Here is a 25,822-nt window from a genome sequence, read left to right on the forward strand (position 1 = left end):
AGCCAGTCAAAGCAGAATCAAAAAAAAAAAAAAAAAAAAAAAAAGTTGTTTTGAGATGTGTTCTAGACCTCTGCTTTTTCATGGCATTTCCACAGGGCATGTCCTGTACCCAATCAAGCAGAGAGCATGGCTTTTTTTTCCTCACACACCCGAGAAGTATTTCACGCTGCTGACAGCCTTAGTGGTGAACTTCCTGAAGACGAAGACCCTTCTGAACCCCGGCCAGTTCCTGCGTTGCCCACCCGGCTGGAGGCCCAGAGCTCCGGGCGGGGCCCTGGCGGGCAGCAGCGGGATCGGGACAGCTCTCAGTCCAGGCACTCAAAAGTCCCGGGGATTTGTCAGCCGAGTGGCCGCAACAGGGGTCGGGAGGCGGCCGGGAGCCGGCGCCTGCCCCCGGAGGAGGCGCTGCCGCTGGCTCAACCCTCGGCGTGGCCCCCGGCTCTGGCCCCGCGGAGCCGAGGCGATGGCGGCGGGGCGGGAACGGGCCGCCCGCCTCCTGCGGCAGCTGCAGCGGGCAGCGTGAGTGCGGGGGAACGGGACCGGGATCCTCCCCCCCCCCCTGCGGCGGTTCCGCTGCTTTTCCTCGCTTCGTGGGCAGCGGGGGGCGATGCCGACTGCTGCCTCCCAGGGGGCCACGGGAGTCTCCTCATGCCCTCTCCCTAACGCTGATCTCTCCCCCCTCACACGGGTATCCCCGGGGCCGACTGCCAGTACCCACCCGCCTTCTAGAACCCGAACCACCGCCGCCGGGCCGCCGGGTGGGGTGGGCCGGGCCGGGCCTCCTCCGAGAGCCGGGGTCTGCTGCCAGGCCTCTGGGGAGTCGGGCTGCATGAACGGGTGTACGCAGGAGACTTCAAGTCAAGGACAAATTGTTAGGATTTTTTTCTGGTCTGGTTTTTCCTTTTAACCGTGCCTTGTTTTTGTTTTCACTTTTTAACTAGATGTCGGTGCCCCAGCCATAGCCACACATATTCCCAAGGTAAGACTGAATTTGTGTCTCCAAAATAACTTTGTAGGAGACCGTGGCCCTGTCAGTGTAACCTGGGTAGAGGGGGCAGGTTACAGGTAGAGAAGAAACACTGGTGAGACACTGGCACAGGCTGCCCAGGAAAGTTGTGGCTGCCCCATCCCTGGAAAAGTGTTCAAGGCCAGGCTGGATGGGGCTCTGAGCAACCTGGTCTGGTGGGAGGTGTCCCTGCCCATGCAGGGGGGTTGGAACTAGGTGATCTTAAAGGTCCCTTCCAACCCAAACCATTCTGTGATTCCGTGAAAACACTTTACAAGATAAGGTGAGCAATCTGTTATTTTGCAGCTGTACAATGATAATGATTACTATTGGAGAGTCACTGTTTCCACATAAGGCACAACTACTGCATCCTGGCCTTCGGTCCCCTTACCGTAAGGCAAGTTGATAAAAAATCTGTTCTGTTACTACTGCTGTCATCACCTCAGCCAACTCAGCTTTAGATCTACTTTTGAGGGGAAAAAGATACATCTGTTACATTAGAAAAGAAACAGGAAGCAATATGGATAAAAAGGAGCTATTCACAAAGGTTACCTTGGAGAATGTCATCTCCATATGCTTTTTATACAGCCGGTCCCAAGAGCACGGCTCACTTAGGGCAGGGCTGAGGAGTAAAAGTGCTCAGTGACTGAGTCACTCTGGGAGGAATGACTGTAAGGATGCTATAAGAAAATATATCAATGTGCTGGTCTGTCTCCAGATTCAATAAAAATTAGTCGTTTGGACCATGATTTCAGCAATGTATAGTTCAGAATGTCTTGGTTTCACATGCTTAAGCTTCCTTATAATGAATTACCATTTTAGATATGGAAAAGCTGTGTGTGTGTGTGTATATATATATATGTATCTATATATATATATTCAGATACTTGTTTTGTCCAAGACCATCATGCAGCAAAACAATAGCACAGCTGAGAAATACAGTCTCATTCTTCTGCTTGTCTGCTTGGTGACCTACTCAGTCAATCCAGACTGAGCCCTTGCTGAGTAAAAGTCTTAGTTAAGAACCTTCTCTAAGTTTTAAGCAGCAACTGAGCCTATAGTGTAACGGGATGGTACCTGTTCAGTAAGTCTCTAAATACTGGGAATTGATTTAACAATGATAGTAGCAGGAAAAATTAAAATGTTCATTGTGTTTCTTGACAGTGTTTGAGGAAATAGTTCCATTTTTGAACTGACTATAATTCTTGCTGGAAGTTAAGTTTGGTTAAAGAATATAACAGCAGGGGACATCTTATACTATTGGAAAGCAACAGAGTAAGTGGCTTGGACATGTTCTTAGCCTGTCAAATTAATGACTGGGGAGTACAGCAGACTTAAACTCCAGGAGAGGTCAAACATATACAGCCTGGCAAAAGATGGCAATGAAAGAGCTGATAGCAGCTGGCCTGGGCTTGAATAGAAAGTGCATGAAGGGTTTTAATACTCCTATCTGTTACTGTTGTGGGTCAGTGCTTCAGTGCACCCCAGAGTGTCTGTAAGACTCATTATCATGGCTTCACGCATTGGATTTGAATCCAAATGGCATATTTTCAATTAATATAGCAGACAAAAGGGATGACTTCAGCAGGAAGAGCAGAATGCCACATCTGATCTTTTATTGGTGAAGAATGGGCTGTTTCAGTTGATGCAGTTTGTTTCACTTTGTGGCAAAATCAGGGTATGCAAGAAATTAAGAGTTTTGTGGTAATTCATGCAAGCATGACATGGCAGGCAGAGGATGTGACTGAAATACTATCCTTTTAATCTCTCTTTCTCTAAATAAAGTTGATAGTGACACACCAATCCTTATTAAAACTTTGTTTGATACTAAAAATGCATGCAATTCAGTTCCATCTGCTAGTTCAGGACTAAAGTAAAAACAAGTGTAAACACCTGCCAGTTTTACTCTTGCACCTACAAAAGATGTTCTTTAAGTGCATGTGAAAAGTTGTGCTGAAGGTTATTGTGTTGCCCCTGTATATTTGTAGCACTTGTTACAAATGTAAAATATAAAGCAATAAAAATGTAGCAGTCTGATTATTTTGCAAATACTCAGTTCTACTTACTATGTGCTTTTCTTTAAAGACTTACACACAAATTCTCATGCAGTGTTCCTAACTCGCTAAGTTTTTATAGAAAAGAATTAATTATTAAAAAAGAAAAAGAACACACTTGTTTTGCTGAATTATAGGAATCAATCAAGTACTTAGATAACTTAATCTCACAAACAGCAAGGGATGAAATGGGCAACTCTTACCAACACAAGCCAAGATGACATGTGCAAAGTGATTTGAAAAGCAAAGGACTGTCAACTCTAGTGTTTGGGATACAGATAGAAGTCCATTCTTGTTCCCTAATCTTACTGTTTAATTTCTATTCCAGTCCCTGAACAGCCTACCCTGGGAAATACAGACTATGCATTTGAGGTAGATTTAATAATAAAATATATATTTGATTTAAAACTAGTATTTTGTGTACTTGCAAATATGACACTTAACAATATAAGTATTTGTATTTCACTTTGACTGCTTGGGAATAAATGCCATTTCTCCATTTTCCCAGAAAAAAAATATGTGGTTTTGGGTTCTATTTTTGTAGATGGCTATTTCAAACATCCGATATGGAGAAGGAGTTACTAAAGAGATTGGCATGGTAAGCCTCTGTAGTGTAAGTCCATCACTGGTGTAAAGTTATTTTCCAAAGGGCTGCTTGTGCTATCAATCCAATTTATAAGGGAAATCATTATATCTGTGAAATCACCATTGCTTTGTAATAAGTGTAGTCATTTATAGCAGTCTAAAAAGTTCAGAAAATACTGTTCAGTAAAGAACAGAAGTGTGTTACATCAGTGTTGCTATGGTACAAGTGATTACATGAAATACAGATTAATGGATAATTAGATCATTGATGATTTGCCATGATTATGCAACAGTATTTTTCGCTGGCAGGGAATTTAATTCAAAAAGTTTTGAATTCTGGTGACTCACCAGGATTTTCTCAAAATCACTTTTGTCTCTTCTAGTACTCTATAAAATGAATCAGAGACTTTCCATTAAATTACGTGCATATTTGTTCAGCTCTGAGTTGGCACTGTGAAAGTGTACAATTTTTGTTTCCTCAGTGTGAGGTGATTACCCAAGTACGTTGTTCCAGTTTGCATTTGTCATTGCTTTTTTGATTTATATTTTTTTTCCTCTCTTCCTGGCACTTATGGCATTAACTGTTCTCTTTTTTATATATTTAAATTTGTAAATTAAAAGTAATACAGCAAATGAAGTTAGATAGGATTCCTGTCTCTAAGCAGCATTAGGATTGCTTAGAACTGCATTTATTGCAAAGCTATTGTGGCAGTTTAGCAAAGGTTGGGGTGTATTATTATTTTTGATATTTTTACCACCTTATTTTTTTCACCAACAAATTAATATTCAATATTAAAGTTTCTAGATTTAATTTCTTGCTTTGGTAGGCATTTAATTAGAAGAGAACTAACATGTAGAAAATCCTTTTTATGTAATATAAACTGTGCAGGAAAATTACTTCAGAAAATATATTTTACATTTTACAGTGGTCTTCAGTGGTTCCTTGTTGTTTCCATTTGTTCAGACTCTTTATCATTAGTTTTCTTTTGTCATAAGACTTCAACTAAATGAGTTTGGCAACTGAATACTTTATGCTGTTTTCTGCATCCTGTAAGTATGTGGTTAATTCTCTATTTCTTAAGTCGATACCGCTTCAAAAATTTTACAATAATCAACTATTTTTTGTTCAGTTGATTTAGGATTAATATTTAAATAGTTCAGCGTATCATTTTATACCATCTGTCTGTTTTTTTAACTTAATGTAAAACATTTTTTAATTTAATGTTTAATTTAATTGTTAATGTAGGACCTGCAGAATCTTGGTGCTAGAAGAGTTTGCTTGATGACAGACAAAAACCTCTCCCAGCTCCCTCCTGTAAAGGCAGTATTGAATTCCTTGGCAAAATGTGGTATAAATTTTCAGATGTATGATAGTGTCCGGGTGGAACCAACAGACCAAAGGTACTACCTCTGCAAGTATGCTTCTCACATAGTGCCTGAGCCTGTACAGCATGCCCTGCAGCTGTTCAAACACCTCCTTCTGACCCATGTGCTGGTCTTAATTTGTTAGTTTCTCCTTGTGCTGTTTTCCTCCTGACTAACCAGAAAGCTTTTCTTGTTTTCCAAGTTTCCTGGATGCCATTACGTTTGCTCAAAAGGGAGAGTTTGATGCCTATGTTGCTGTTGGAGGTGGGTCTGTCATAGACACCTGTAAAGCTGCCAACCTCTATGCATCCAGCCCTACATCAGCCTTCTTGGATTATGTCAATTCTCCTATTGGGAGGGGGAAGCCTGTCACTGTGCCCCTCAAGCCTCTTATTGCAGGTAAAGCAGGAGAGGGTGGGGGGGAGAGGGGGAGCTAGAAGAAGGGGAGTCATTCTACACTCTGTGTCATCATCTGTAACATCACTGTATGATGCTCCTGCTGAAATCAGTTTACCATGACTGTTTCAGCTTCCTTTGGGCTTACTTCTCCTCTAGTTGTACTCAGCAGCAATTTTGCCACTTAATTCAGCGTAAGTAAAATCCTGGGGTTTGTCGTTGGTTTGTCTTGTTTAGCTGAGTTTGAGTCCTTTTACTGAGAGATCAAAGTGTCAGTTTCTCTTTGACCTGTTGGCTTCTGATCAAGGATACCTCTGAGATTTCCTGGATCTTGTACTTTTGGTGGCATAACTATTGCAGTTTTATTTATTCTGCAGTAATATGTTTTACATATTTTGTTGTTGTTTCCCCCATTCTTCCTTTTAAGTTCCTACAACAGCTGGAACTGGAAGTGAAACCACCGGTGTTGCCATTTTTGACTTCAAAGAACTAAAAGTAAAAACAGGTGAGATTTATTTTGTTTTCTGCCTGCTATTCAAGACAATTGCTTTTCCAGTGTCTTTATTATTTCCCTGCCTTGAAAGAAAGGGATACTGCATGTCATTTCAGGTGTGGTTTTGTTTGATTCAAGTGCCACAGGCAAACTTGAAGACTTTAAAGGTTTCTTCCGTGAATTAAATTTATAGCATATTAACATAATGAAATACCTATGTAATACAGCAGATTATAGTTTGAAAGCAAAACAGGAAACCAAAATCTTTCAAGTTCTTAAGTGGTAGAAAATGTTAACTGCAAAGGAAATTTCTACTTATATTCAGGGTCAACCAACTGTTCCTTATTTCCTCTGTATTTTTCTTTCTGCTTTTAAGACTTCTGTTTCTTTGTTGTGTAATTGCAAACAGATGCTCCTTTTCCTGACTTTTAAAACCTCAGGCCTGAGATGCTATGCAAGTGAGGGGCACTGTCTTCCTTTATCCTTTTCATCCCTGGCAAATAAAGATTAGGGCTAAGATGTCATCTTAAGCTACACAGCAGTTCTGAGATTTTAGTTCTAAATGTGTGGGGTTTATATGCTACTCAGTCTATGGTACTTGGGACTCAAATGTGTGTGCTACAGAGCTCTGACCATAGCTCAGAGTTTTCTGGTCTGTTTGTAGTCTGTGTCTGTCTGTCTGTATCTCTTCTCTCTGTCAAAGCTACATCTGGGCCCTCTTAACCAAAATATGAAGGCCTGGTTATTACAGATGCTGAAGACAGCAATTAGCAATAGCATTTAATTTTAGGCACAAACCAGTCTTGCCCTCTGGTTGTTCACAGAAGATATAAACCCAAGAATAATGTTACAGATGCCATTCAGCACAGACATTTTGAAAGCATAGGCTTCTTGAGGAGTGTAACAAATGGAGAGGGAACATTGTCTGGTATAATCCACTTCAGTCAGCAATCTCAAATCACTTAACTGTCTCATGGGGAAGTAATTATCAGTAAGACTCTGATTCATAGGTACTTCTTACTTTCCCTTCTCTCTCTTTCCTCTGTCTTCATAGTTTGAAATAATTTCCCCTCATTATTTTTATGTTTTGAACCCTTCAGCTTGTCCTATTTTGTTGCAAAATATCTCGTTTTTCTCTCTGAAATAATACAGGTATTGCTTCAAGAGCCATCAAGCCAACATTAGGCATCATTGATCCTTTACACACACTGTCTATGCCTGAGCGAATAGTGGCCAACAGTGGCTTTGATGTGCTTTGGTGAGTTTTTTCTCTAGGCTGCTACTTGAATTTATTACAGTTTTGTATTTTCACTAAGATGATTGTAGAAAAAAATATATTTTAGGAGCAGAAAACAATTATCTTTTTTGTCCCTTTACTGTTCTTATTAAGATTGTCTCAGTTGCCCTTTCCTCTTAATTAACTTCACTGCCTCCATCAGAATCTATGGAAACAAATTACTTATTTGCAGAATTTTTTATGTTTTTTCCAGTGCACTGAAGAAACTATTTGCTTTCAGGATGCCAGGATGGTTGTTGTCAGGAAAGAGATCCCAGATGTCCCTTCTTTAAGAGGCCATGTAGATGATTAATCACGATTGTGACAGCATTTAGGATGTCTCACAGGCATGACAGGGAATAGAGAAGAAGGATTTTCTAATAAAAGCCATGATGTGTCAATAAAAATTTGTGAAGGTTTGTGTGATGCTGGCAAGTCTTTGCCCAGTTATAACCATCTTCAGAACCTTTTTCACAATGTTCTTTTTGCTTGGCACAATTTTTTCTGAAACCTACAGCTTTTAACTGCAAAAAATGCACGTACATTTCTATTTGGAGGGCTTTATTTTGGAGGGCTTTACTTTGCTTCTGGGTTCTGTGTATATTAAAGTAACAGATGGATAATGGAACTGTGTGATTTTTCAGTCTCGGTGAAGTTCCCTGAGCTACAATATCTGTGATGGAACTGAGGCATTTGTTCATAAATGAAAGTGATTTCTCTCTAGTTTTGTACATCTAAATGTAACTGTCTAGCCAGTGCTCCTTCTTTCTGTGGCCAGATGCAGAAGAATGAGACTGTTAACTTCAGAGCTTAAATACCATGCTCCTAATTTTTTTAAAGGTCAGTACTTTTAAAAGAAAGGTGGCTTACAATGCTTCCAGTGCAAGAGCCTCTTATGGTTTCTGTGCCACAGGAAGGAAGTGCATCCATTGCAGATGCACAGTGCTCTTTGCACCCCAAGATGTCAGTTCATCCAACCTAACATTAAGCATGGTGTAGCTGATAGACTGTCACTGTTTGGGTTTCCTTCTGGGTGTCTGCTGGAAAAGCTCTGAAGGTGCCCACCCAGCATTATCCCAGTTGTCTATGGCAACTGTTAAACACCAGCAATAAATAAGAAGCCCCTGCATTCAGAAGACAGCAAGGCAGTAAAATGAAGCTCTCCCACTGGAGTAATGAAGTTTTCAATCTTTCTTTTAGCCATGCTCTGGAGTCATACACTGCTCTTCCTTACAACATGCGCAGTCCCTGCCCTTCAAACCCAATCAGCCGACCAGCTTACCAAGGCAGCAACCCCATCAGTGATGTCTGGGCCCTTCATGCTCTGCGTATTGTGGCTAAATACCTGAAAAGGTAATGTTTTTAACAGCCACCACCCTCACAGTATATTCAGTCTTCAGTAGACAAAGAGGATTACTCAAAGAATTTTAGGCAAAAGTAAGGCCAGCTGCTACAGAAACCTTGATTACTACCCTGGGTTTCTCTTAAGTAAAGCAAAAAGTTTTTCAATAAAATTGAAAGTAAACTTAGGGTTACTAGGTTGTCTTGAGGAGGTAGATTTTAATGCCCCTGTGACTCTATGTAATAAGTCCTCAGTTAAAGGTATTTCAAGCTGCTCAGCCAATGTGGCAGTAGCATTCACGTAGTTTTTTTCAGTAATCCTCTTTCTGTGACAGTGTAAGTGGAATACGTAACAAACTGAACAAAATACTGCTGGTGTAATTTCTGTGATTGTCAGTGTAAATGAGGATACTTAAACATATATCAAGAAGATGACTCCATGCACTTATAAATGAATTTACTGGAAACTAGTTCATACTTAAAAGACCTTCATTTTAGATTAAGTTTTGAGTAAATGTAAAAAAAGTTTAAAACTTATAAGTTAGTTTTGATACCTACCAATAAAGTTTTCACATGTATACAGCTTTTGTACATCATGTGCACTTCTATTAAAGATCAATGGGTTTGTGTTTTTTTAAAATATGTTTTGAAGTACCTAGCTAGTTGAAGTAGTTATCTGTTGTTCCTGTGGAATTTATTAAGCACAAGTAGTCTGATGCTTAGGAAGGCAAGGGACCCTGTCCTCTTCCTGCACAGATGGTGGAGTTCAGAATGAACCTAATGAGATGATGAGAAAGCTGGAGTGATCCTGAAGCTGTACATAGGATTGCCAAAGCTCCAAAGTTGGACAGGGCTTTGAGCAACCTGGTCTAGTGAGAGGGGTCTCTGTACCTGCAGGGGGGTTGGAATCAGATGATATTGAAGGTACCTTCCAACCCAAACCATTCTAGGAAGTAGAATTGTTTAAGCCACCACTGAAGAGACAATAGCTGAATCCACTCTAGTTACTCAGTTTTTGGAAAAGTGAAAGCAAGCCTGCATTTCATGGAACTGGTTTAGTTTACTGATTCAGAAGCAGGATTGTTCTCTGACTGAAGTGTGACTTGATTCTGTTTCCAGCATTTTTATCTCAGCTTAATTTAGAGAGGTTTTGCATATCTGTCCATAAATATTTGCATGATCTGTCCATTATCAGTCTGCTTGTGCATTCACTGGTACCATTGTCTCCATGGTGCACAGAGCCATCAGAAACCCTGAAGACCGGGAAGCAAGAGCCAACATGCACCTAGCAAGTGCTTTTGCTGGCATTGGCTTTGGAAATGCTGGTGTTCACCTCTGGTAAGTACAGGAAAATGTTAACCCCATCCAAGGTCAGCTTCTAGCTAGCATTTGGTTCAGAGTGTCAAAGACATCATTGCCTTTGTCACTGAATATATAGTAAAACATTATAACTTGGCTTGTGATGCAGAGGGAGCCATGTGTTGTGAGAAACTGATGGGGTCTTGGCATTTACATGTATGAGGACTGTGTATTCTGACTTGTGATACTCAAATCCAATCATGAAAATTCCACAATTTAGGCTTCTTTACCTTCCTTGATAGTAAAAAACACAGCTAGGAAGAAAAACAATACCACAACATTAAAGCCATTTATAATGTTGGATTTCATGCCAGCTGTTCTGTAGAGAGAGAGCAGAGAAGCATTGTTCCATTCCTGAATGAATGCAATTGCTGATAAATCAGAGTTTAGGGTAGGCATTCAGCAGGCTGAAATGAGCTGTAGTTATTGCAAGGCAATGCAGTTTCTTCTGGGTAAAAATCTCAGAGAAGCAAAGCTGAAGCCTGAAATGTGTGAAGTTATTAGCAGTCATTTCCTTCAGAGACCTTCCTTTCATTCCTTCTGTTTGAGCAAACCCACTCTATTATTTATACTTTAAAATTAACATTTCTTTTTTTTCTCAAGCAGTGGAATCAGGTAAAAATGCAGATTATGCTATTTTTGGCATACTGTTATTACTTCAGTAACTGAGCATTTTTCAGTACAGACAGTGGAGTAATATAACTTCACATTCCCACAGTAAGAAGTATTTTACTGCCACATCCCTGAGGTGCAGAGGGGTGAGGGATGTCTGTACCTAATATCCATACCTTGGCTGCACCTAAATCCCTTTTGCACCTAAGAGACTTTACATACAGAAAACTGGCTGCACAGAGGACTGAACACAAATTTTCCAAATACCAGGAGAGCTGCCCTAACCACTTTCTCTGTACTCTCTGTTCCAGCCATGGAATGTCTTACCCTATTTCTGGTTTGGTGAAAACTTACAAACCAAAGGATTATAATGTGGATCACTCTTTAGTGGTAAAACTTGGCTTATCTTTATTATACATTTCAGTTCTCTGTTACCTCACGCTAATGCGCATTGAAGCACATTAATGTTAAAAATACATGTCCTATTTATATGATTTTATTCTTTTTTTTTCCTCTTTTCTCAGCCACATGGCCTTTCTGTGGTGCTGACATCACCAGCAGTGTTTGCTTTTACAGCACAGATAAATCCTGAGCGGCACTTGGAAGCTGCAGAGATACTAGGTAGGAATCTCTATGGATACAACTTACTCATACAAATAGAATTCTTTCCAAACTGTGTCTTTGGGAGTTTAAAAAAAATGCAATTGGTTGTTGCAAGGGTTTTAAGATTATAAAAAACAAGATTCTGGAGTCTGAGTTACACTTAGTACAAACTTAGGTAGAATGATGGTAAATTTTTATATTGGGTGATGTAGTTAGAGAAGCAAGCTGGAAGAATCTGCTTCTTGGCTAGAAAACTGGACAGCTCACATTAACTGTAGAACTGTTATGAATCAGGAGAGAGTGTGTGTGATTGTCATGTTTCTTGGTGCTTTATGGAGGGTAGCTGCTTTAGAGTAGAAATCCTAAACCAAATCACTCAGGTGCATCTGTTAGCCCCAAGGAAGCATTTTGCCTAACAAATTCCCTGCTGTGGCAATGAATTGGACAGACTGATGTTCTGAATCACTCCTATTCTTTTTCCATGGCACATAACTGTGGGTTTCAGTCTTTCTAATATATGTCTAAGCTTCTCTGTAGGTGCTGAAATTTCTCAGTGGCTGATGTCAAGGAAAAGCATGAAGTAGCTACTCTGTGAACATGTCTGTGATGGCTCAGAAGTGGGTTGATGAACAAAGTGGCCTTTTCTGCCTTGTTAGCAGTATAATAGTAAACGTTTCAAGCTGATGGCTCTTTTAAAGGTTACCTTTTCATACAGTGCTTTGTTATCTGTGCAGCACATCACCAGAAGGTGTCCTAAAGAAAAGGTTATGTCTTCTTTGCATCCCCAGCATGACTGTGTGTAATCCCGGAGCTGTTAGCAGTCTAGCTGTGACAGCATGGCTCTGCTCTGAGCTAATTTAATTATATCTAAGTGCAGGTTTTGTGTGAACTAGTGAGTTGTAGCTAAGCTGGTGCTAATACCCATGCTCACTATTAAGCAATCAGAGTCACAAATGCAGCAGTGGAGAGAGTAGAAAGAAAGTGGTTAGGGCAACTCTCCTGGTCTCTGGAAAATTTCTGTTCAGTGCCTTGTATGGTCAGCTTTATGCATGCAAGTCACAGCAATCCAGTCACACATATGACTTCCTTGTTTAAGTAATCTGAAATCATTGTGGGTTTTGAGAAAGAGTGGGACTTGTATTCAGACAATGAAAATATTCAGGGTATTTTAAAGAGGCTGTAAAACAGTATAGTCAGGAAAACTACAATGGGGGAATGTTCCATCTGTTTTATAAATTTTGACTGTGAGGTTTGTTCTGCCTTCCTACAAAGTATGCAGTCCTGCCTATGGTCAAAACCAAAACACAAACCTTGCTGGAATCACATACTAAACTACAAAATGTCTGTGTTCCTACAGCAGTAACACACAACTCAAAGTAGACCAAAAAAAAATATCTCTGGATGACTGGCTAGCACGGCATGTCAGGGAACTTAAACTCAAACTCTTGCTCCTTAAATAAGTGGTTGAAAAGCAGTTTTTTTAGGTTTTGTTATATGAACTGCTGCCATAAATTCTGTCTATAAAAGCTCTGTTAATTTCTTCAATCAAGATTTAAACTAATATATTGTCTGCCTTGCTGTAAAGGGGCTCTGCTGAAAACATGTCACACAGAATTGAATTTTTTAGTTCCCACCTGGGGTGTTTACTTATGATTCCAGTCCAGAGTCCAATGACTACAGTAGCTGATTCAAATCTGTCATGATGCCAGAAGCAATGACTAAGAAGGTATTTTATGACATGAAGCAGATTACTAAATAGTTATGCTGTGTGTATGTACAGCTGTGAATTTGGGTACAGCCATAAAAAGCTTAATACCTCCCTGGATGGATTCTGAAACATCTGAAATAGGTGTGCGTGTGGCCAGAAATTTTCTAAGTCCAATCAAAGACTGATGTAGCCTTTAAGATGAGCAAAAATAAAGTACTAGAACTGTAGCAAAATTTTAAAACTGCCCTTCACATTTATTGATCTTTTTTTTCCCTCCTCCTTTTCCCTTTGACTTTACTGCATCAGTAAAGATACTGCAGTTATGTCCCAGTTATTACTCTGCAGCAAAACCCAGGATAAACTCAGACTGTGTGGCATAATCCCAGTAGCATAAGACTTTGTACAAGTCTTTGTCATGCCTTATTTATCAATATCTTACTGACATTATCTGCCACAGTACTGCCAGCCTTACTGCCTGAATATCTGGGCTCCTCAAATGAGCTTTTTGGTCTCATGCTCACTTAACTCCCTTCGAATGTTCACAGAGAATGGTCACAAAAAATATTTTTCCTGTAGCTATGCTGTTCCTCTTACTCATCTCTCACCATGGCACTTGGACCTAACATAGTTCTGGTGTAACATCATTGAGGTTACACAGAGAACAAATTTAGCTCAGCCTAGTTTGAAAAGAAATCATATGGAAGAATTTGTGTCATCCATCTGGACATATTTTTATTATTACTTTTAAATAAATCCTGACCATTCACTGAAGGAGAGGAAGCAAGAAGTACTGGTAATCTTTCATTTTACATTCATACTTTCCTTATTGTTCAGTAGTGTTTCAAACACACCTGTTCCTCCTCTTCAATTCTACATTATCATAGAATCATAGAATTGGCTGGGTTGGAAGGGACCTCAGAGATCATCAAGTCCAACCCTTGATCCACTACTGCTGCAGTTACCAGACCATGGCACTGAGTGCCACATCCAGTCTCTTTTTAAATATCTCCAGGGATGGAGAATCCACCACTTCCCTGGGCAGCCCATTCCAATGCCTGATCACCCTCTCAGTAAAGAAATTCGAAATTCTTTCTAATGTCCAACCTAAACCTCCCCTGGAACAACTTGAGACTGTGCCCTCTTGTCTTGCTGAGAGTTGCCTGGGAAAAGAGACCAACCCCCACCTGGCTACACCCTCCTTTCAGGGAGTTGTAGAGAGTGATGAGGTCTCCTCTGAGCCTCCTCTTCTCCAGGCTGAACAGCCCCAGCTCCCTCAGCCTCTCCTCATGGGATCTGTGCTCGAGTCCCTTCACCAGCCTGGTTGCCCTCCTTATCCCACACAAGTCACACATATTCCGACAGCATTAAGTGTAGGATTTACCTAAGCCCTGAAACAGTGCCCTGCCATCTCCTGCCTTCGTCAGCCTGCATGCTCTCCTCCTCTTTGAACGAGTGAAGGCTTTCCATGTCAGTGGTTTCCATGTCCTCTAGATGTCAGCAAACTCAAGGCCTTCAAGTTAGCATCTGGCACACCGTCCATAAAAATAAATACCACTGAGGTTCATGCGTTAGCTTCTTTCCTCCCAGCAGTTAGTCAGCCTGAAAAGTTCTTCTCCCTGCAAGCACAAGGGGAAGGAAGTTTACCTCATGTGGCAGTTAGTCTTTCTGGCAGCAATTACCTCCTTCTCCTGATCTTGCTTTATTTCACCTTTTACAAACTATTCCAACTGTAAAACGAAGACTTGATTCCTCCTTTCACTTCTTGTTGCTTTTAGGCCAGTGACTGTTATGTATGGATATGTATTCAGCTGATATTATGATTAAATTAAGTCCAGAGCAGGCTTCCTCCACTCTCTCCCCTACAGTCAAAGCTTTATGTCTTATTTTAGGAGCTGACATCCGCACTGCCAGAATCAAAGATGCGGGGTTTATTTTGGCAGACACGCTCCGGAAATTCCTATTTGATCTGAATGTTGATGATGGCTTAGCTGCAATTGGTTATTCTAAAGCAGACATCCCTGCCTTAGTCAAAGGCACTCTGCCTCAGGTAAGACAGAAAGCAAAACAGGTTTTCTTGTCAAATAAAACAGAACAGATTTTTTTTAAAACTGAAGTGTTTCTTTTCAAGCAGATGTTGTTTCTAGTCCTACATGAAGACAATTAAAGTGGAGAAGATTGTGGATAGTCAACTGTGTTGTGTTTCTCTGCACAGTTAAGGTTTTTCTTTTCAGTGAAATGGAGGGCATACTTCAGTGTGTTCTTCGCATGGATTCAGAAGGAATGCCTAGATGTTTGGCTACTTTTTAATGTCACATTTATTGAAAAGAGGGTGTTTTTCATAGACCTTTGTTCTTTACAGAAGATACTGCTTTTTCATAACCATCTCTGTTAATTATGTATGCAGGATGGGTTATAGATAAAGCCTTAATACAAAGTGCTATCTGATAAGAATGATCAAGCTCACTTTGCATTAAGCTTTTCCATATAGAGAAGTTGCATTTTTCTTCCCAGATGGCTTTTTTGTTCCATTGACCCCCACCAGAATTTGAAATAAGGTCCCCTGGGATGATATAGATTAAACTTGTAATACTCTTTATTGTTTCAGTGCTCACAAAGACACTGGAAAAAGCAACACACCACTCCTAAAGCAAAACCCAGTATCTTCCTTGTAAAAGAGGTTTTGATTCATATGCTATGGACTGTTCCGTGTACGTAGGATTTATTTCCACCAAGTAGCAAGGGAAATAAACACTGTAGAGAAAACAAAAATTTTGTAGGCTGAAAGACTATTTATTTTCTACAGCAGTGCCTCTTGTCATGTCTAATTCTTTTCATTCTTAAATCTTGGAGCAACTTCTAACAGAGGGTAAATATTAATTATTCCTATTTTATACTCAAGAAAAAGACACAAAGATGAAGCTATTTAGAATCACACACAACAGAGCAGTGGCAAAGCCAGGATGGAAACTGAGGTCTCTGAATGCCCATCAAATAGGTTATGCGTATAAATTGTTATGGGGCATTTTGGAGGTTTGTTTTCATACATGTTCCTTTAAAACCATTGTGATTGTCATCACAAACACAAGATCTTGTTGAAGGCATGTTTTTCATAGTTGGGAAATATTATTTGCTAAGAGATGTTAAAGGGTTTTTTGTTTGTTAGCTTAGCTTAAATTGACTTTTAATTCATTTACTGTGTCATCTCATGGCATTAATGATTAATTGTACTATGTACAATGAGATGACCTAATAGATCTTCAAACATGATTTTTGCATATAAGATGTAGCAGGATTAAAATGCATTAATATTTCTTAACAGTCCAGGATTGACCACACAGGTAGTTATACAGTTTCATCTTTATACAAAACAGTATATTTTTCTTTTCATCTTGCAGTGGTAACTCTACTGGGATGAACATTTATACTTGAAGTTTAAAACAGAATTTTATTTTCTTGTGTAAGTAGGTCCATTGAAATTGATCCTGATAGTCTCCTGTCACTCCTGTGACTTTACTGATAACCCTGTCCATCTCAGTGCACATGTACAAAACTGTAATTTTGCCAAGACTGTCCTAATACAGATTCATAGAAAAAATTGGGTTGGAAGAAACCTCTGAATGTCATCCAGTCCAAGCCCCCTGCAGTAAGCAGGGACACCCTCAACTAGATCAGGTTGCTCAGAACCTTGTCAAGCCTCACCTTCAATATCTCCAGAGATGAGACCTCAACTGCCTCCCTGGGCGACCTGTTCCATTTTTCCACTACCCTCATGGTAAAGAGCTTTTTCCTAACATCCAGTCTAAATCGACTCTTCTCTAATTTAAAGCGTGATTAATTTACTGAGTACTTAAGCACTGAGTTGTTATATTTTGCATATTGTGAGTCTGAAAAAAAACAACATACCTTTGCTGTTGAATTTCCATCTGGTTTCAAAACAACACAGAAGAATCTTAACCTTTCTTTGGTTAATCTGTATGCATAGCCATGCTGGTCGGGGGTTGGGAATGAGCTATTGTTTGATTGCTGCTGCTGTAGCAGTAAAGTTAGGTAAAGTTACACAAAGCCACGCTTTTCAGACTCCTCACAAGCCATGCTAAGCATGCTGAGCATAGAATCACAGAACAGTTTGGGTTGGAATAGACCCTAAAGATCATCTAGTTCCACACCCCTGCCATGGGCAGGGGCACCTCCCACCAGACCAGGTTGCTCAGAGCCCCATCCAACCTGGCCTTGAACACTTCCAGGGAGGGCACAGCCACAACTTCCCTGAGCAACCTGTGCCAGTGTCAAGTTACCATAATGCACTGTGTAATATCTCACAGCTGACTTCCTCACCATGCCAGACCAATGTTTCAAGTTCCCAGTGTGGTGGCTTTTCTTGCTGTGTAACCACATGTAGCCTGTCCACAAATCACAGCCCTGTGGGCTGAGGGGGAAGTGGAGCAGCCACAGCATTGAGCTGCAGCACTGAGCTGCACTGACTGTCTGTGCTCTGATGCTCAGGGGGCATTGGAGCTGAGACCCCCACCCTGAGGCAAGGGGATGGAGGAGCCCCTTCCCCAGAATCCCACTTGGCGAATAAAACAAGGCCCATAGCAAATGACATCTGCTGTCTCAGTACTGAAAAGGAGGAGGGGAAAATTTAGAGCTTTTTCTAGGACAGCCTCTTCCACAAAGGAACAGGTTGTAGCAGGAGAAACTCAGTCTTGCCAGAATACATCACATTCACCTAAAGAGAACACATTTCTAGTGTGGGCCTGGCCTCTGTCTTTGCAGGTGTTTGTCACTCTCCCCGTTCTTTCAATAGATGTTAAAATCATTGACTGTTTGAAGCATAAAAGTATACTAATTGACCACTGTGAGTCCAAAAATGTTAGGCCCTTTCAGCTGAGTGTTTCTGCTGTAGCTGAATACCTGCACTAGTAAGCTCCTCATCCTCAGGAACATGGGCTTTTCTGAACTGCCATCCCTGTCTTTGTGGTTATTTGGTTAAGCAGAGCAGTGGAGCATATGCCTGAGTTTCATTTCAGTTGATGGGACAACAGCATCCATAAACTGTTGAACTATCACCCAAATGAAAACCAACCACAACTATTTTGTATTCTGATTCCAAAGTGTCAGGCTGTTCACTAAGCAGTTTCTCTACCACCCCTTGATGAGTCTCTCTTTTGGAGTCTGAGTTGCAGGCACTGTTTGCTCTCCCCGTCTATGCCAGTTCCTGGGTTTTGAAAGATGTTGTATTTTGAAAAACTTGCTCACTGAAAAATGACCTCCTAGTTCCAATGCTGATAAATGAATTTTAGAATGGGCTGTATTCCCCTACCCACCATACACTGTGGCACTGACATCTGTGACTGACAAGACCTGAGTTTGAAGCACTTGACTTTGCAACTGAACTGCATTTTAATCTTGCTTTTGTGTTTTAATTATAGGCAATTTAAATTAATATATTCTCGAAAATACTGTACGGTTGACCATGCTTCAGCCATAATTACTTGATTAGTTATTTGCAAAACCTTGTTATTCTCTGTGAAGGACGTTTGTACAAAGGAATGTAGTTTAGGTACTGCTTGATTAATTTTATTGGCAACCTTCTGTAATCCAGTTTTTCTTTAATCTTTCAGGAGAGAGTGACTAAACTATCACCACGTCCCCAGACAGAAGAAGACTTATCTGCCCTCTTTGAGGCTTCCATGAAGCTCTATTAGCTTAAACAAAAAGTGTGCTCTATTCTAACACAAAGGTAATTTCCTATAGATATGGGTCTGCGTTTGTTTAGAGAATGGAAGAACTTGCATGTCTTTCTCTTTGTGACTCTCTTCCATTGTACACTGCCAAAAGGTCAAGTAATTCATCTTTAACTAAATACTGCTCTGAAGTGAAGTCTTGTCTGTGTTTTTTTTCCTACTCAGCAGTCAGTAGTAGTAACTTGCATAAAAGTTAGAGCAGGCATCTTGCTGTACTGAAGACTTTTTTTGTTCCTTAGAGATGGTCAAAGGTGGAAAAATATTTTAAGGGATATTCCAAAATGTTTTACAATTTATATTTTTTCTTAAAATTGTCTCTGATTTAGTTTTTAAAAGTCATGCTATTTAGAAATAATTGAAGGTATTTTAAATAGGGAAGGGGAGTTACCTTGCAGAAGACGTCAATCTGCTGTGTTCTGTTGCACTTTATCATCTTCCTATGTGGCCCACCCTAGGTGATCCTGCTATGGCAGGGGGATGGACTAGATGATCTCTAGAGGTTCCTTCCAACCCCTAAAATTCTGTGATTCTGTGATCTTTTTACTCTCTGGCTTTGTTAAGAAAGCTATTGAGCTGGGGTACTTTTTTTTTTTTGGTTCAGAAAAAAACTACACTCTTCATGAAGGCTTCCTTAAAGTTTGCTTCAGGTTAAAGCCTCGACGTGTTCTTTCAGATATTTATCTTCCCTTTAAAAATCTGTGTTAAATGTTTGCAGGAGGCACAAAATTAGAGTGGTCACAGGCTCAACAGGAACCACGTAGCAGCAGGACATCGTCCATCACAGTCATTTCTTCTCTGTAGAAACAACACATCCCTTTTCCTGCTGCATTCTGTGGGAAGAAGCTATCAACTCTATCTTGCTTCTCTGTGAACCAATTGCTCCTGCTGAGCTCTTGGAGGTGCTGCCACTCAGAGCATGGCCACCAGCTGAAGGAAGTGGCAGTGTGCTGTGGTTTGATGTTAAAAAGTGGTGGTGTAGCATATGGCTGCACGGTGCCCCACTGGGAGTACTGGTTAAATGTGGGAATCAGTGTGCACGTACTGAGCTCCTAACCAGCTGGTTGACTGTCAACTGACAAAGGGAAATGGGAAAGGGGGAAATGAAACTAAAATTTTACTGCTTTTTTTCTTTTTTTAGAAAGTGCACATGGCTGTGTGTACAGTTCCTTTAGATCAGATACTGCTTCATATTGGACCCTCTCAGCATCTGATTTATGCAGCTACCACACAAGACAAACACAAGAAGAACACCATAACCTCTGTTGTGTTTGTTTCTTTGTGGGGAGGGAGCACTTTTCAGTCACCCGGGTCAACAAAAGGCTTTATATTTACACCATTGCAACTTTGTGTTTGTCTGTTAAAGATAGAATCTGAGAACAGATATGTCCTGGGTATTGACATTGGATCTGTTTTAATGCTCAGTTGAAAGAGGTGAATGGGTACTGGCTGAAGACTCAAGATCTTGTTTTTAACCACAGGGTGGGTTTGGTGGCCTTAGGGACTATGCTGCCAATATGCCTCAGCCTTTGCTGGGACACACATTTAATTTCTGTGTCCTTGTGAATCTTGTCCTCTCCTGAAACTGCCCACAAGAGCCTCTGACATGAATGATGCTGTAATAGCAAGTGGTGAAGGAATCATTTTATTTTATTGTTCAAAGCCACTGTGCTGGAAAAAAACTTTGTCAAACCCTTCTGCATATAATCTCTTGGCCTGTTTTATCTTTCCATTCCGATCTTTCTCCAGGCTGTGGTTGCAGTACAGAGTCCTGAGGAGAGAATCTTTTTTCCAGGAGCCTACTTCATGGCAACCATGCTGTATTTGGGAGAATGTACTTTCTGGGGAACTGAGCAGCATGTGGGTTTCATCACTGCAGCAGAGTACTTTGATGGGTTAGTTAGGAATGCAGGGTATTTCCTTCCAGCACACTTTTAATTTGCCATTTATGCAGTATGGCAGTTACTAGCAGGCTGTATTTTCAACTGACAGAACCTTGCTCTTAACTTCCTATACCAGGTAACCCAGAGCTCTTGATAGTTTTTAGCTTAAGCCTCACACTGCATTTTGATGTAGTAGGTTTTATCCATATTTTACAGATGAGACAAAGGGTTTATTATAATACCTAACCCAATATAAGCAGATGGTGCCATGAGAAGGGCAATTTCTGTTTCCCACACCCCATTGGCAATGTCAGGGTTCTTCAACTGGCTTAGACTGGTTGTGAAATCTCATTCGCAGGCATCATCTACATGTGTTCTCCCACCACCAATGATCACTGACTGGTGGCAGTTTTCTGAGGAAAAATCAAGGGAACTCAAGCCACCCCACAGTGCTGCCTTTCAGATGGTGACATTGTGACAGGGAGACATGCCCTGGCTCTGGGCACTGGCAGTTTTATTCATAACTGAAGAGTTACTGGGGTTTTTCATGTATTATCTTGCTAAATTGTGCTGTGCTGAGACAACCTAACTAGTCAATATATCTGCATCTTTGAACATGCCTGTTTTGTGAGCATGAGCCTGACATTTGTGTGGGGAGCTGGCGTGGCACTGCAATTGTGAGTGCCTGGCAGCAGCTGGGCACGTGTGAAATCTGGGCAGCTTGTTCTTTTGGCTCCTGGTGGCTCTTGTGCTCTGTGGATGGACCATGATGGATCTGTTATTGGATGTGCTGTGGTTCTGCTCATGATGGATCTGGTATTTCCTTTTGATGATACAGAAATGCAAGTAACATGTAAGGTTGTACTTGCAATCAACACAAGCTTGTTTGAAAGTGTTTGGGAGCAGTGTTTAACTCTGTCGTGTTAACTTCAGTCCTGTAAACTAATTATGAACCAAACCCATTCTGAGGAAGTAGGCTCCCATTAGCTTCACAGACTGCAGTGATACCTCCTGGAAAGTCATTTGCCTGGTGAGCCTGGCAACTGTGCAGACAAAACCATTGTATCATGGGTGACAGCCAAGAGCAATGTTAGAGGTGTCCCAGAAATAAAAGCATCCAAACTTCTGCATAGTGAACATTTCTGTGAACATTTCAGGTGGTTTCTGCACACCTTACTCTGCTTGATCAGTACGTAGTTGTAGGTATTATTACATATTGCAATACAAATGTAGTTGTAGGTATTATTACATATTGCAATACAATATTATCAATCTTTGTATGTCCTACTTTTTAGCAGTAGGGCTTGATTGATTCCCCACTCTTTCTTGTGGAGTCAGACACTTACTTTCTGCCTTAAACAGCTGTAACTATATAAAAGGATTTGTCAGGCTTTAGATAAAGAACAAATGCCTGGTTTATCCAGACCATGGTTATTTAATAGGTTTTAAGGAAGCATAAATGGCAGCTATTCAGTCATGACAGAAGAATGCTTTGAGAGACTCTAGGGACTCCTATTTGTGTAGAAGTTACCAGATTCATGAGTTTTGCTGTGGATGTTGACCTGCTACTTCTCTCTTCTAGTACTGTACTGTCCAAGTTCTGTGTGGGCAAACCTAAACCAAACCCTGGCTCATCTGGCTACTCACTCAGTCCATCTACAGTGATAAGCTTAGCTCTTGGGAGTGAGTGTGAAAAAATGCATGTGTAATGCTGGTGAAAATAGTTTAACAGAACGTATAGTTTTACCTGGAATAAAAAATAGAAACCTCACTCCCCTTTCCAGGTTCTCACAGGCTTGGCATCAGTAGAAGTGGGGTCAGCTGGTACAATAGTTTATCCACCCCCTCTTTTCCCTTGCCTCTTCCCATTCCACTGCTGATTTTCCCAGCAGGTAAAGCAAAAAGAGAATGAAGAAAAAAATATGTGACCAACAAGCTCAAATCTGCAAAAATTCTCCCTGCCATCCTGTGTGAATAAACTTGGAAGAAACCACAGGTCAAATAGTGCATATGCTCATTCCTTGATGCACTGTCTTCATTTTAAGGCAATGTGCTGAGGCTGTAATCTCCTGTCCTGTGGCTGGCTTTCCATCCCCTTGAGACTTGAAAAATGTGTGTGAGAGAGTGATGCTTAAGCATCACAGTGCACAGGACATGTGTGGTATGCGTTGGGTTAAACAGCTCCAAACTGATAAATCCATCACTGCATTAAGTCTGTCCCTGGGGAAGGGACAAGGGCAATTTGATGCAATGCAGTAGGAGGCCTAAAGGTATGGGTCCCTTTTTTTTCATCAGACCATCCCTGTGTTCTTCTTAAATAAAGAGGAACCTAATTTAAATTCAGACACCAGTGACTGAATAAAAAGCAAGGGATGCAATAATTTTCCTTATCTCACCCAGCAGTGCACAGGCTGTCAGCTGCAGTATGAACCTTGGACAGTGAGAAGAGGGTCTTCCACACCTACCCACCCCTGATAATCCTGCCTGGTAATCTGGCTCCATCTTTCCCTAGATAGAAGAGGAGGTTTCTCTTTTGAGCAGTGCTGGGGTGGAACTCTCAGTGTCTGAATTTGCAGAGCTCTGAATTTGCAGCTCTCTTGGCACATGCAGGTTTTTTCCACAGGCTGTTACGTTTGTATTTACATGCAGGACACATGGGAAATGATGCAGGCTTAATTTGTTACAAAATCTTTAGTGCCTGTTTTTTTTTGTGGAGTTGCCCATGAGACTGAAGAAGCTGCTGCTGTTGCTCTGAACATCTTAATGAAACTGAGACAAAAAACCTGGATTATCATTAGGAAGGCTCCAGTTTCCTTAGATGCAATAATTCTGAATGCATTTTTGTGTTTTGCCTCTTCTATGCTCCCATTAAATAACCCACTAATATGCCATTTCTTTCCTTCTTCCCCCAGTGTACTGACACAGCCGCCACAACTGAGTTGGTAGGAAACATTGTACAGCCAAACAATAACAATAAGAAGAGGAACCATTTGACACAGCTCAATGGAATGTTAATCAGGGTCTTAAATTAACTGCTAGTAGAAGGGATGAAAAAAAAACACTTTCCGGCTTTGGTTTCTTTTGAAAAATTGCATGTATGTGGTTTTAGAGAACTTTAAATACACCAAATGGCAGCGGATATTTTCCTCGTTTATCTGAACGTGGGAATTAAAGCAGGAAAAGTTAATGCACATCCATGAGGTGGGAGAGTTAAGTGAAAGCAGAAGAAATGTGACCCGTGTCCCTTGGAGATCCATGTTAATTCACTTTGCCCTGCAGAGCCACAGCAGCACATACACCACCAAAATCTGAGGCTGTGCCCATACTGTCATCTGAGCTGCTGTAAATGTTTAATTTAATCTAATATCACTGTATCATGAAATATATATATCATAGCACGGATGTGGAATTTTTCCTCTGTGTTCCCTGACTCGTGGTGACTTTGACCTACTTAACAATGCACTTGTGCTTCTGCTGGGGTAGCCTGTTGGGATGTTTGACCATACAGCCTTAAATTAGCAACTTGACATTGAAATGCTGATTTACACCTGCAGTCAAATGGATAACACATGTTAAAGACTGATTGTCAGCAGCTCCAATGTGTTATCACTTCATTCTGTGGCATTGTCGCTTGCCTTTATGGGATTTAAGGACACCATTGTGTGGCATTGTTGGTCAGGCTATGGACACAGCTGTGAGGGGCTGACACTGTGTGTGGACCTTGTCATCTATCTAAAAGCTGACATCACTTTCAAAAAATCACTGTGAAACTTTGGATGTTTAAGTGTTGCTGTGTATTTTAAGACAGCATTGGAAATAAAGACACTTTTTTTTTCTGGCATAAAAAGCAGTTAACATTGAACAACTTGCTCTTCTGACCTTTTCACCTTAAGAAGATTAACAGTCATTTAGATCAGAACTTCTCCCCCTGAACTGGGGTGTGAAAGCTTTGGGGACTCAGTTGGCCAAAGAAAGTCTTTTCACCTCTAGGTCACCAGCACAGACCTGTGGTGTCTCTTTAGTGACCATTAGATGGTTGCTTAGTAGTTCATCTGCAAGAGTCAGTGGTCATAATCCATTTTCCAACAAACAGGTCCCTGCCTCGTGGAAGCTGTCACTGTGTGCTTATCCGAGCAGCAAGAAATAGGAAGTAACACAAACAGAACCTGAGTTGCAATTGCCTTGCATAAAGCTAAAACCACAGAGCTTCTGTAAACCTTGCTTCAGTCTTTCTCCAGGGTCATCTTCCCAAGCCAGGAAGGGCTGAAGCTGTGTTAATGCTGTGCTGTGAGTGGTGGCTCCTTGGGGTTCCCTTCTGGAAGGCTGCGGCTTCTGGTCCCACTTCTGGAGCCACTTAGACTTTTGGCAAGGAGGACATCCCAGAAGAACACATCCCACAGCTTTCATGTAGCCATCTCCCAAGTTTACTTCCTGATGCAGTCAAGCTGATGTGCTTCATATGTATTGCTCTTGATGGAAGTCCTAAAATTAGGATTACTCAGTAAAACTGAGCACAGAGCTAGGGGGCAGATTTTGAGAGTAAAGTACTATTTGTGACTTCTCGTGTCAGAAGTGGTAATGTCACCAACTGTACAGTGCAGTTCAGGGACCTGCCCAACAGAGCCAACCTAAAAGCACCAACCTGCTGAACAAAGGCAGTGCGGGGTCAGGTGATGGATGCTAAAGGTCCAAGCACGTCCTTCACTGGAGACATCTGCAGAGCAATCAAGGCACTGGTAAAAAAAACTGGCTTGTGTGTAGACATTGGTTACAGCTGAGACAGGTAGCCTGAATATAACATGGTTACAGGCTAGGGAGTAAGAACAGTTGGAGAATTAGGATCTAGGAGTCTACCTCTTTTTGGCTGACCTGGTTAAGAGGATGTAAAAATATCAGAGTTCAGGGAAGCATCTAAGATGAGAATATACATTTTGCAAAACAGTGTAAAAATCCAGAGGGGGTAGAATTCAAAACTGTGTAGTTGTTAAGGAGAATGCATCATGTCTATTGCAAAGCCCCCAAAAATTCTTTCTTCTTTCCCTTTGGTTTTTGCTCCACCAGACTTTCCTCTGTACAGTATCTGCCATGTAGCAGACAAAGCAACAGAAGAAATTACAGCTGGAACTAGATTAATAAAGGCAAGCATTTAAGTGTAAATGCTACCAGGACAGAGGAGAAAGATCAGTAAAGATCATCAGTCCTGGAAAAAATCAAAACATCTCAGAGGCTGTGTGACTCAAAAAGGAGTGACCTCTGTGTAGCTTATGAGCTTGAAAATCCTCTCGTATGTATTTGCAGCATTAATCATGATCTACTTTAATCAGATTCCTAGAAACAAGTCAGGTACTTATAAGGAGCAGAAGATATTTGACGCTCCTGCTGGCAGTCTTAGCAGAG

General features: G+C 41.0%; 1 protein-coding gene across 3 annotated transcripts; it reads left to right on the forward strand.

Moving 5' to 3' along the window:
- Positions 1 to 359: 359 nt before the first annotated feature.
- On the forward strand, positions 360 to 24,272 carry ADHFE1 (alcohol dehydrogenase iron containing 1). Of its 3 annotated transcripts, XM_071737661.1 has the most exons (15): positions 362 to 519; positions 942 to 979; positions 3,389 to 3,432; positions 3,605 to 3,658; positions 4,892 to 5,046; positions 5,213 to 5,409; positions 5,834 to 5,911; positions 7,052 to 7,157; positions 8,376 to 8,528; positions 9,756 to 9,854; positions 10,799 to 10,877; positions 11,012 to 11,108; positions 14,688 to 14,845; positions 18,423 to 18,541; positions 23,338 to 24,272. In XM_071737661.1, exons 1-14 carry the CDS (start codon positions 464 to 466, stop codon positions 18,504 to 18,506), a joined length of 1,398 nt encoding a protein of 465 aa, XP_071593762.1. In that variant the 5' UTR covers positions 362 to 463; the 3' UTR covers positions 18,507 to 18,541; positions 23,338 to 24,272. The 3 variants fall into 3 exon arrangements, with proteins under 3 accessions (XP_071593760.1, XP_071593763.1, XP_071593762.1); XM_071737659.1 differs by lacking the exon at positions 18,423 to 18,541 and having other exon boundaries at positions 360 to 519; XM_071737662.1 differs by lacking the exons at positions 18,423 to 18,541; positions 23,338 to 24,272 and adding an exon at positions 14,930 to 15,378 and having other exon boundaries at positions 360 to 519.
- The last annotated feature ends 1,550 nt before the right edge of the window (positions 24,273 to 25,822 follow it).

This window comes from Heliangelus exortis, chromosome 2 (genome assembly GCF_036169615.1).
Source record: "Heliangelus exortis chromosome 2, bHelExo1.hap1, whole genome shotgun sequence".
Lineage (NCBI taxonomy): Eukaryota > Metazoa > Chordata > Aves > Apodiformes > Trochilidae > Heliangelus > Heliangelus exortis.

Coding starts and splice junctions, on each gene's coding strand:
- ADHFE1 (XM_071737659.1), top strand. CDS start 464: ATGGCGGCGGGGCGGGAACGGGCCGCCCGCCTCCTGCGGCAGCTGCAG. Junction 3,433..3,604: donor ATACAGACTATGCATTTGAG/GTAGATTTAATA, acceptor CTATTTTTGTAG/ATGGCTATTTCAAACATCCG. Junction 9,855..10,798: donor AATGCTGGTGTTCACCTCTG/GTAAGTACAGGA, acceptor TCTCTGTTCCAG/CCATGGAATGTCTTACCCTA.